The sequence below is a fragment of the Microplitis demolitor genome, chromosome 1 (genome assembly GCF_026212275.2).
Source record: "Microplitis demolitor isolate Queensland-Clemson2020A chromosome 1, iyMicDemo2.1a, whole genome shotgun sequence".
In the NCBI taxonomy this organism is placed as follows: Eukaryota; Metazoa; Arthropoda; class Insecta; order Hymenoptera; family Braconidae; genus Microplitis; species Microplitis demolitor.
In genome coordinates this window covers 6714781-6728430 of record NC_068545.1, presented here as the reverse complement: position 1 = coordinate 6728430, position 13650 = coordinate 6714781, and the positions used below count along the sequence as shown (strand labels likewise).

The 13650-nt window shown below is 25.4% G+C and overlaps 1 protein-coding gene across 2 annotated transcripts in view; it reads left to right on the top strand.

Annotated features, from left to right (window-relative positions):
* Nucleotides 1-13650, top strand: part of LOC103568531 (probable serine/threonine-protein kinase dyrk2) — a 164535-nt gene that overhangs the window by 115860 nt on the left and 35025 nt on the right. For both annotated transcript variants that reach the window (XM_014440978.2, XM_008545438.3), the window contains one exon: nucleotides 11919-12071. In XM_014440978.2, the coding sequence (XP_014296464.1) occupies nucleotides 11919-12071 (153 nt within the window). The remainder of the gene's footprint in view (nucleotides 1-11918; nucleotides 12072-13650) is intronic.

Below are 13650 nucleotides of genomic sequence, written 5' to 3'. Positions count from 1 at the left end.
ACTTTGAAAAGTCATTTAATTTAAATTTATAATCTATTGTAAAATAATTTGATACATGATATTTTAATATATTTAGATTGACAAATAATTATTTATCAATAATAATTTTTTTAGTTGTAATTTTTTTTTATAAAAATTTTAAAAAAACGCCTTAAACAGTTAAAGTGAGCGACTAATGATACTGAGCGGGTATACGGGCTTTTAACTTACTATATTTAAAAAATTTTCTTAATTCAAATCCACCTCAATATTCTGAGTAATCACTTAGATCATATATTTTTAAATATATAGTCGCATTGTATTTCAGTAAAAATTATGCTTTAATGTTTTAAATTATCGGTATAAATCGATATTCCAGTAAAATAAATAAATTTTTTTAAATTTCCCCGCCAATTATCCTTGAAAATTGAGAAAATTTTTAACAGCGTAGAATTGAAATATAAATTTTGGAGTGAAAAAACGTAAAAGATCATTGACTAGGTAGAGAGAGTTGTAATAAAGAAGAGGGCGCTTAGTGTTACACCGGAGAGGAAGGGAGGAGTGTATTATTCTGCTCAGTTTCAAAGTAACTGCGAGTGTAAAGCAAACCAGTCAGTCAGTCAGGCACGGCGAGGCGATAGTGCGCCTTCGGCCTTTTGTCCGCATGTCGCGTTTCTTATACATTTTTACAATACCAATAATAATATTAATAATAAATAGTCTATTTGTATGTCTTTTATACTTTTATAGAAACAAATAATATTTTTTACACATTAATATTATAATTATAAATTATTTACCACTGCGCGAAAATTTAAGATTGCGCATGCGTAAATTTAAAAACAACGTGTTTGTTAAATTGAATAAACCGGAAGTAAAACAAAACTGCCATATTTAACTGTTGTGTTTTACTTAGCAAGTAATTATTAAATTAAAATTGTGTTTGATAATGATAATTGTTATTTATTATAATTATAAATAAATGAAAAAGTTGATAAAGCGTTACAATAGATCGAAAGTGAATTTGTGTAACGTGACAATTTTATATAAAAGTATTACGAAGAAAATTATTTTGAATCGAAAACGATAAAAGCGAAAAATAAACAGAGTAATAATGCCAAGTCAAACGACAACTATTTTACTCAAGTGTTCTATGGTGGATGTACCGGCTCTTAATCACGTGAAACTTAAGTCTCTTTACAATGTGAGTAAAATTATTGAACATTTGAATAAATAATATCTTCGTATTCATATATATATATATATATATATATATATATATATATATATATATATATATATATATATATATATATATATATATATATATATATATATATATAGTAAATGCTAACATGTGTTTTATAATTTCTCTTATTTATTTTTTTTATTATTGTCATAAATTTATGAAAATTTTTTTTGACTAATTTGACACCATATTTAAAAAATGAGTGTTAAGGTAGACGATGCTGAAAGTAACGAACTTGAAATTTTCGTATTTTTAATTGGAATGTTAACTGTCAATAAATGTGAATGTAGCAGGCATCAGACAAATTTAAAATTAATAATAAATAGAATAAATAATTAATAAAATTAAATATGAAAAAAATGCGCATTTAAAAAATTTAAAAATAATAAGTGCATTTTTTATAAATATTTTTTTTTTTAATTATTTATTCTATTTAATTATAATTTTACATTTGTCTGATGTCTGTTGCATTCACTCATTAACTGTCATTATAAAAATTTTTCAAAAATATATACAAAAAATTTAAAAAACTCTTCATATGCATTTTTTGAAAACTCTGCCTGTCAATATTTATTTTGTTTATTGAAAATTAAATGAGTATGAATGTAGCAGACATTAGACAAATTTTAAATTATTAATAAAAAAAGTAAATAATTAACGAAATCAAATTTTTAATAAATGCGCATTAAAAAAATTTAAAAATCAATGTGCATTTTTTAAAATATTATTTTTTTAATTATTTACTCTATTTAATTATAATTTTAAATTTGTCTGATGTCTGCTGCATTTCCACTCATAAAATTAATTCAATGTTTTAATGTCTGCTACTTTCAGGATCATGAATGTAGCAGACTTGAGACAATTTTTTCATATTAAATTGAAAAAAATCAGCGTACTGATTTTCCAATTATTTCAATACGCATTTTTTAATAATCCTGAATTTAGTAAATCATTAACCATTTTTAGATTTTTTTCAACAAATCAAAAAAAAAAAAAAACTAGACTAAAAATATGCGCATGTAGAAATTTAAAAAAGCTATAGGCGCATTTTTAGAAATTTGTTTTTATTATAATTTGTCAGTTTTAAAGAAATCAGAAGATAATTAGACATCAGCTAACTTCAGTGTCATATTTTTAAATTTTCATTCTTACACATTTTATTTATTCTTTACTAAATTTAAAAAATTAAACATTGTCAGCTATATTCAAACTCATATTTAATATGAGAAGCTAACTGACATTTAATAATTGTTTACTTTTTTTATAAAAGATAAATTATAAAAAAAAAATATTTAAAAAAATTTCTACCCATAGCTTTTTTAATTTCCTGTGCATATTTCTGGTTTAGATTTTTTTTTTTAATTTATTTGTTGAAAAAACAATCAAAAAATTGCTGAATGTCTGCTAACTTCAGGATCATATATTTAATAAATTATCTTGAAGTTAAAAATTTTCAGATTTTTTTTTTTTCAACAAATCAATTGCAAAAAAAAAAAAAAAAACTAAAAAAAAGGACATATAGAAAATTTAAAAAACTGGATGCAATTTCTTTAAATAATTTATCGTTTCGAAAAAAATCCAGGAATTATAAAACGTCAGCTAACATTCAGTATCATTTTAATAACAGTAATATTAATATTCTTTTTTTTATTACCTTTATTAAAATTGAAATGAATGATAGTAACATAGAGCTGGAAAATTTAAATCCTGGTCTCGAAAGTGCTCTTAACTATCGGTCCATTGTTAGGATTGTAGTTCGTAAAACGAAATTGACGGACGAACAATGGATTCACTTGGACGTGCACTCAGACTCAACTTTTGCTTTGGATGCTGATTCTGCTGTTATGTTGATGCTACATCATTAAACTATTGCTCGAGAGAAAGAAAAAAAAGTATATACATATTATATGTACATACATTGTAAAACGAGAGAGTAAGAGTAGTTTAAACTAATGTCGTCAATGCGTTAACCTGACTCATTTTATTCTTTAAAGTATATATATACATATAAAGTATATAGTACACAGAGGCCGTTGAACGTGGGGTAGTTAGTGAGAATAGAATAAAAATAATAATTGACAGTGACGGCTGTACAACGTCGAGTATTAATCTTGCTCCATTTAAAACTCTCGTACTGATACTTATTTTTTTTTTATTGGTTACTCTGACATATTATTAATATTTATAATTAAATAGACAGAATGATAGAAAATAAAATATTATGGGAAAGTGTTTTTCGTCAAGTGAAGCGTAAAGCCATTAATTTACAACAGATGGTCATAAGCGTTAATAATTTACTTACATTTTTTTATCCTTTCTCTCAATTACTCATTTAACTTCATTCAGTATCTGTTAAATAAGATTATTATTGTTGTATCTGAGAACACTTAAGTCATAAAAGAAAAAAAACTATTATAAGATGAATGTGATATGTAGAATAGTTTAAACGTGAAAAGTGGATGTTTACAAACATCAGGTAGTATCTTTTCGGTGTTACTCACCTCCACTTCTCTTCTCTTTATCTTAGAACTCTTACTTCTATTAGTGTATTATTTCAAAATATATCTTTGTTTTTTTAGATAATCCATGTGGTAGTAATTTCGGTACGACATTCTTTGAATTTTTATCAGTTCAAGTCCTTAAACTCTTGTCAGTTTAAATTTTAATATTTTTTTTTCTACTTACGTTTTAAAATTTGATTATACCGAGGAAAAAAATAATTTTTGTACACGGAAAAAAAAGAATATTAAAAATTTATAAATAATAGTAAAAAGTGGAATCTGTTATCAATAATTAGTACTATTACGTACTTAATGCAAAGTAGTTTACTAATTTTTGTAGATTTCGAAAAACTACTATTAACTATTTCAAAAAGTAAATAAATATAATTACTTTTAGGTATAAATACATGACTTATTAGTGAAAATTAATTAATTTATGGCATACATATATTAAAAAGTAATGTTTGGTCTAATTAAGAATTGCTTTCTTAGATACTGATTTTTCCAGCCGAAAAATAGCAAAAGTTACAAACTTTTATTTTATAAATTCGATATCACTGATCAATTTTTAGCTAAAAATATCATTTATTCATCCTTATAAATTAATTTACAATATATATAAATCGAATATGTGGTAAATTTTAAAAATTTTTCTATGCTTATTTAAATAGTAATAAATAACTGTAGATAGCAATTTATCGATTCTTTTTCATATTAATTTTAATGTACGAAATTACAAATTTTGCTCTTGTATGTGTATCAAATTTTAATATAAATAATAGCCATTTTGTAATATATATAATGATCTTGGTTTAATATTAGTATACAAATATACTAATTAAGTCAAAAATAAACTTCAAAGTATGAATATTTTGATCCATTTTTTTCCGTAATAAAAACAATATTGTTTTGAATAATAAATCGATATAAATTATTGCATTATCAATTTCATATCTGACGCGAAAAATCATTTTCTATCTACACTATTGCGAAAAAAAGGTCATGATATCTAAAAAAAAAACTTGGATTTCTTCGATTAAGAAAATTATTTTTAATGAAATCTTCAAATTTTTGCAGCAAAAATATATTAGATTAAAAATTTTTAATATCAATTTTTTTCGGTAAGACTATACCATGATTCGAAAATAATTTTTTTCTCAACATACTACAATTGAATGATGGAAAAAAATTTTACACTTTTGATTTTATTCTTCAGAAATTATTAATATTTTTTTTCCTGTTTTTCTTTTTTTTTTTTTTTTTTTTTTTTTTTTATAAAAGTATCGAAATCGACCTCTTATACCTGCTCTGGAGACCAGGTCGCCAGAGCCTGTGGCCGTGAAAGTTTCAGTTTATTCTTTTAATCTCTGGTCTCAAGTCAACTTTTCTTCTTCGCATAATTCTTTTCACATACGAAGAGTTAAATATACATATATACATTTTTTATACCTCACTTTAGTACGTGTAAAGTAGTATTAATTGTAAATATCATTAAGTATTTTTTGGGCTCAATTCATAAAGCCTGGGGCGGTATTTAGCCCTAATGACACTCATATTTTCTGCAGTAAATATTTCACCCTTTATCTTTTTATATCATAAAAAATAATAATAATAATAATAATAATAATAATAACAATTGTTATAATTATTATTATTTACAAAAGGTCATATATATTTTTTATCATATTTGAGTTTTACTCGAGAGTATCTTTAAGACTTAATGTCAACCCGCACTCATCTTCATCCATGACGAGCCCATCGTCGCACCCTAACACCACTCAGGGATCTCCCAAGGGTCGTCGTCACGATCTTTTCCTCTTCTTCATCGTCTCCTTGATACTTTTCTCTTGACTGACTCGACCCTGTTGTTGAGTCAACCATGAAGATGTCCCTGACTCTGTAGACTCTTATATAGATCTCTAGGATTCACTATACATTATTATTATTTTTATCTTCTCATCTATTTATTTATTTTATTTAATTTTATTTTTATGATTTAGTTTATTATTTCATTTTTTGTTATGTCAGTTTCAATATCTATAATTTTAAAATAATGATTGAAAGTGAAAGGATTTAATGAATGACAGTATAAAAAATAAAATAATAATGAGTGAAAATGTATACAGTCGAGTGTACTAAGGATCTTGTTGTTAAACTCTTATGTACTCTAGTTGATGATGTAGAATATTGTTATATTTTTTTGTTGTATCTTGTTACTCAGTTTTTTTTAATACACTGAGAACAGATGAGAGAACAGAGTAAACTTCATACCATGGGTTTGTTTTCACGAACGCCAATTAGAGCGGTGCACATCGATTGGAGAAAACCGTTGGACGCATTAGCGCTGGACAGTTAAACTCGCGAACCATTTGCGAATTGTGAAATCCACATACAACACCGTTTGTTTTATGTATGTGCAAAAGTTTAAGTGAATAACATTCACTCTAATTGATTGAAAAATATTCAAACAAAGAAACTGAAACAAAATATTTTTTATATTTTATTTTCATCTGAAAAATATGAAACTTTAATCAGTTTTTCCTTATATGTTTTTAAGATAAACAAAAAAAAAGAATTTTTAATCAATTTGTGATTAGTTTAAAAATTGTCAGATGAAGGTTGAGGTTGTATTACAACGGTATGAATCAACCGCATGCAATTTAACTGCGTCATTATTTATTCCTTCTTAGCTTTTCCCACGTCAGGAGACAATGGGCCCTACCAAATCAGTCATACCTCAATTTTCTTGTCCTCAATATAATATAATATCATAACTAATAACTTTATCATATATATATTGATATACTACACATATTGATATGAATATAAATATCTAATACTTTATTGAAATATAAAATCGAAATTTTTTTGCAGTTATTTAATAGTTTATTAGCTTACTGTAGAAAGTAAAATAATCATAATCATAATAATTAGCAACTTGCAGTGTCTACGTGACTACCGGAGTGTCTTTACTAAATTTATCGAATATATTTTAAATTGAATTGTTTAGCGAGCCATCTACTCATTAATATATTTTAATTTTTATTCATGAAAGCTCATTGCGACAAATATTATCATCCGTCAAAAAACAACATATTAATTTTGCACAACTCTTAATTCGAAGCATTAGAGTGTGCTTTACGATCGAAAAATTCTTTTTGCCTTTTTTTCGCTACTGCTTTTAATGTTCAACTCTCGTTAGTCCACGGATCTTAACCAAGTTACACATCATCGAATAGAGAATTTAATAAGGATTAATTCTATGACTTATAAAGACCAATCTGATGTATTAAATGACTAAAAAAACATTAAAATGTAAAAAAAAAATTCCTGTCAAGCAGTAGAAAAAGTGTCCGTAACCCGTAAACACAAAAATTCGAGAAAAAAGTCATTATTTGGATAACTTTTTTTTTAAAAAGATTATTTTAGGGCCGAAGAAGAGGTGTGTCATAAATGACCATCAAATTCGGGCCCGTTTAATTTTAATTAATGAAAAGAACTTAACTAATTTTGTATATCTATATATGCTTATTATATATATGCTTATTTTATATATCTATATTAGGACTAGAGAAAATTTTTTCTCGCCCCAAGAAAATTTTTATTTTCAATTTATAATGCAGAAAGTTTCTTAGGGCAGGTAAACATTTTTTTGCACCAAGAAATCTTTTTTTTCTGTGAAATTATCACATCAAAACATTTAAACCCGTAAAAAGATACAAATGTAAGTCTTGACCTTTCCAATGTTACCAAAGTGAATCACAATAACTAATTTCCCATTGAATATGACGGATAAAATTTTCCTTATTTTCTTAATAATCTAGATAACAAAAAATAAAAAAATAAACTTTTAATTTCTTTTTTTTTATAAAATAAATTTTGTCGAAAAAAATTTAATACATTCTTAATTTTATGAAATTTATAAATTTAAAAAATTTTGCCAAATACAATTATAATAATATATAAATATTATGTATTATATTAAATTACATTATTTTATTTTATTAAACATATAGAGTGTAAAGTTAACCACAACTTTGTCCATATTACTCAGAATTCACAGCGATAAGACCATATGTACGTAATTGTGTCTGGATGAGTTCCAAGAGCTCAAGACAACAAACATGAATATGAGATGAGGAATAAAATAAAGAAAGAAACAATAAAAAAATATTATTTATCTGACACTCGGCGTAACCCGTAAGACAACAATAAAGCGGTGGCCTATTTAATAAAAATATATCATCTCACTTTAATTTTTATTATGTTTACATACTAATTTTAATAACTTGGTTATTAACCCAGGTGACCAGTCAGTATCTTCAATAAATTGTATTCAGGCCAATTTAGCTTTGACCTAGTGTAGACTATAGTCTAGTTAATAATTTAAATAGCGTGTTTATATTAATTACCATTTGATAACCTCTTTTTGAATTAGTTGTGTGTTATCGTTGATAATAGACCAGTTTAGCTCACTACCAGTCAGACACGATAATGAAAAATGTTTCAATAAATCATACATATATCAAATAAATTTTTATTTATTCAGCATTAAATCAGATAAGATTGACTCTTGAGGTCAGCGAGTGTTTAGATGCGTCCTCATTTTTTAAATTTCTTTTTTTTTTTTTTTTTTTTTTTTCTAATATAATGCATATAAAAGTGCAATAGAGAAATGTAAGAGCCTTCCGCGTATAATTACGAGGCCACTCCTCTCTTCAAGATATATCGCTTGTGATTGACGAAACAGATTCCAATGTCTCATTTTTATCATCTTCAATAATACCTCTTGCATTGTTAACATTCTTACTAGTTATTATAGTAATAACAATAACTTTTTTTATTTCTTTTTAAATTTTATAGCATTGGTATATTTAACTTTTTTCTGCAGGTGTAAAATTTATTATTTGTAACACCCGTGTAAAAAAAACGTTCCAAAAACATTCACGACAGTGAACTTTCAAAATTGAGACAATTCTGAACTTCAAATTGTACATTTTTGAAATTTTAAAAAATTTTAAGTAAACAATTTTCAACTAGTGAAGGCTTTTCCTGCGCGTTTTTGTTTTTTCTATTTTTTCAGCAAAAATAAATTTATTTGACAATTTCTTGGGTTTGAAGAATATTGAAAAAAAAAGGAATTACTTAGGAGTTATGAACATTTACGATTTTTACCAGAATTATTCAGGTATGAGGCAAAAAAAAATAAAATTTATTTGAAAATATTTATAAACATTTTTTGAATTTTATTGGAAATTTTCGAGTCAGTTTTTTTTAACTTTTTCGTACTCGTTCAAAAATGAGTGATTGGAACTGATTATAAACTCACAAAATTGTCAATTCAAATTATTTTTACTTAAAAAATTAAAAAAAAAAAAAAAAGAAATATAGAAACTCGCAAAAAAAGTTTACACTAGTTGAAAATTTTTCATACTTTTATTTAAAAGTTTCAAAAATGTTCAGAATTGTCTCAATTTCGGAAGATCACTGTCAAGAACATTTTTTGAACAAATTTTTTTTACATTGTCAGACACGATTTTTTAAATTATAGATAATGCAATAAATTTTTCTTATACGTAATTTGAAAACAAAAAATAAACACATTATTGGGCCGCAGATGTTGATAACCCAGTGGATTCTTTATGTCCGAGATTCTCTTTTGTAGTATCAGGTTGGCAGGTGTCTTTTGCATCTGCCCGGTACTGGATAAAACGAAAAAGAAAAATATAAATGAAAAAAAAAAATCAAGTAAAAATTTTACTTGAGATTTATTCGATCGTGATTTTTTTCACTAAGTCCCAGTCATCACCTGCGGTACCAGGTGCCCAGTGTCCAATTGCCGAAATTCGTAAAAAAAAATTGTTTGTGATAAAAATTATGTAGGTGGAGTTGTATCAAATAAAATTCGAGTTAATAATAGGTTTATAAAACTCAGTTGATCTTTTTTATATTTTTTTTTTAATACTTTCGCGTCTGAACAAGTCTAAAAGAGTTTTGATCTTGGCCTACAGCTGTCGCGAGATTTCAGGGTAAACAAGTTTTCTTTTTATCTTCCTCTTCCTTCTTCTTTTTTTTTCTTAATGACTTTTTTTACCTTTTTTTCTTGGCTCGACGTGTCCAAATCAAGATCCAACCCAACACTTTATAAAACACAAGTTGTATTATTCTATTTTGTTAAAAATAAATTTTTTATACTGCGGTTACGTAAACTCAATATATAATTGTAATATTTTAAATAAAATAATATAATACTATTTGATTTACGGCCTTCATCAATCAAATATTTAAGTTTAAATTTTTAGTGAAAAGAATATTAATAATGTATTCAAATTATTATCTTTTTATTTTTCACTTTTTTTTCGGTCAATATCTGTATTTTACATGTAGAAATAATTGCTATGATCTTACTCACTTAGCAAACGTTTAATCACAACTTCCTGAATCTAAAATCCCTGAAAATAAATATATATAATATATATATGAGAAAAATATTCAAGGATAAAGATTTCATTGGTCATGTCATCATTGAGCTAATGAGAGACCGTTAACAAATAAAAAAAAAGAAAATCATTTATTGACAATTATATTAAATATTATATTGTTAAGCAAATATATATATATATATATATATATATATATATATATATATATATATATATATATATATTTAAAGAATAATATTCTCTTTATTATTGTATGCTCAAAGTATTTACCTGTTGGGTCTAATCAATATCGCCAGTGTCACTATAACTCTTGGATGGATGGAAAGTCTGATGGACTAACGGTTTCGTTTACTGGCATCCTCGACACCTGTCAATTGACCCGAATGTCATGTTGACGATAATAAAAACCAATACTTTGTAAAACTTTTCAAGACTCATGTCAATCCCCCCTTTTTTTTTCTTTCATCTCAATTAAGAATTTGTAAAAGAGAAACTGTAAAAAAGAGTTAACATATGTGAGAAAGTTTTTTTTTATTATGCAAAAATTATAATAATAATAATAATTATTATTATAATTATAATAATGCTAATAATAATGTCAACAACAACAACAACAACAACAACAACAACAACAACAACAACAACAACAACAACAACAACAACAACAACAACAACAACAACAACAACAACAACAACAACAACAACAACGACAACAACAACAACAACAACAACAACAACAACAACAACAACAACAACAACAACAACAACAACAATAACAACAACAACAACAACAACAACAACAACAACAATAATAATAATAATAATAATAATAATAATAATAGTAATAGTAATAATAATAACAATAATAATAATAATAATAATAATAGCGATTATTATTATTATTATTATTATTATTATTATTATTATTATTATTATTATTATTAAAAAAGTAAACTTAATAATCAGTTGATAAATTTTTAATTTACACATCGCTGAGATTAGTCATATCGATTTGTTCCACAAAATCAATTTATCAACTGTATATATCTATAAATATCTATATCGATATCACTTACATGTATAAGAGGAAAAATATATCTAAAATCATTAAGATAAATCAACTGTATAGACCATAGAACATCAGTTTTACTTTATAATCCGTGTAAGAAGTTATTCCATTTTATTTTTAATGATAGAGTTAAATGTGTGTTAAAAAATATGAAAACATGTCCAACAATTTGTGATTTAATTATTCAATGTTTAGGTCTCGATAATAAGGTTTTTTTATTAATTATAAAAAATATATTTTTAATTTATCAGCTGAATAATTTATAATTTTTAAATTGTTATTTACAATTTTAATAATACTAATTGCACTCACATAATTTTTTACAACTTACGTAAGACAAAATAATAGCAAAAATAAATATCATAATTATTTTCATAACCTAGAGACACTAGTTAGGGTACATGTGTAATTATTCCAAGCCCCTTACTAAAGATAATCTTTCTTTGTCATGTCCAAAGTCAAACACGTAATTTCTTTGTCTTTGATTGCGTAGTTGTGTTTAGTTTAAAGTCAACTCGTATCGGACAATAGACTAAAAGTCATTGGAGTAAGATCGCATGACAGATGATTTATTTTAAAAATATAATTAGTAGTTATATATTTGTATCAGGATTATTATTTTAATGAATAAAAATAAAACCGTAATTAATCTTATATATTTATTTAAATTTTTTTAGAGTCCTGGAACGCTCCATAAGGATGTCGGGGCTGGCGGAACTAAAGTTAGCGGCAAACCCGTCAGTGGAGTGGGTTCTGCAACCCTTACAGCACTATCATCCATCAACACGACCAATGGCAATCGGACTAAAAATAATGCCATCGGACACGAGGTAATTAATTCATTTTTTTAAATATTTATATACAAATTAAGTATGAAATAAGATCTTTATTACGGCGTTTATCGAAGGCCTAATGACGTAAATGACAAATGAAAAAAGGAGTGTTTTTAAAATAACTTTGAAAGGCGTTGAAAAACATGATAGTTTGTCAATTCGACAACTAGTTCCCTAGACCTTTCGTTCGTAGGCCGAGAACCTTTAAAAGTAAAACCACTTCCACAGACCAATGTCTTCACATTGCCTAGCCTCAATCATGTTGCAGTATTTACGTAATCCACCATCGCGATTTACCCGCAAGCGTCACGGAGATACTTAAGAATGTATGTCAGATCGATCATGACGTTTCAAGGAGATGACTTTTCTATCCGCAAAACCTTACTAGCAATCATGTAAGCCTTATTTTGGAATCATTACCGGAAAAAAATATTTATTTGTTTACTCATCATCTTTTTTTTTTTTTTTTTTTTTTTTTTTTTTTTTTAACAAATTCATTTTCTAATTCAAAACTATTTCATAATACTATGCACTTAAATATCAAAACGTCCCGAAACAAAAATTTATATAATTTGGCTGCTAAAGAGTGACTTAAGGAGTAGTTAGGGGGTGGTCTGCAATTTTCGGCTGCCATACTAGCACCTATGCGAAAAATTTCGGAAATTTAAATCCGCGAAAAATATTACGATCTTTAAATACAAATAATATTTTGCTAATTATTTAAATGATATTTCCTTTTAGTGAATTCATAATTCATCAATTTTAGGACAATTTTTTTTCATATTTTATTTAAATATATATATATATATATATAAATTATTTATTGACTCTGAATACTAAAGTAATAAATTATTTTTTAGAATTCAGTTAAAAAAGTATGAGATCAACAGAATATTTGCCAGAAAAAGTTTTTTTCTTTTATTTAAAATAAAATAACAGAAATAAAAACTTGATCATTGGGTCACGGACAGCAAAAAAATTAATAAACGTTCTCCATACGCTTTTTATTAAAACAAAATAAACTTTTATTTACTGATACTGAAAGCGGATTTTAATTTTTTTTTACAATTTTTTAGTAATGTAATTAATCGTTACGAAACTGTAACACTTACACATCAATTTTAAATGTTTATAACAAAAAATTTCGTTAAATATTTAAAATTATGAACGCGAAGTAATAAATAGAATATTTAGTATTCTTTTTAAATTTGACTCCATAAAAATAAATATTTCAAATTACCGTTAAATTTATACTGTCATGCTAAGCACAAAAATGGCAACTAATTTCGAGGATATTATGGAATATTTTGAGTTTTTATTTATTTTTATAATAAATTTATTCTTCAAAATTAAATTTTTTATTTTTGCTAAATTATTTGCAAATTTTTTTTTTTTTTTACTTAAGTTTGTACACGCAGAGTAAAAATTTCCCATAAAGTTTGATACTGTAAGGACATCTGACCCGTAACTAAATTTTTACTATGTTAGTAGAGATTGCACGTCATTTATACATGCTATCCCGGGTCATAACATTTAGTCTCATCAAAGACAAAAGTAAGCCTCAATCCAGCCTCAC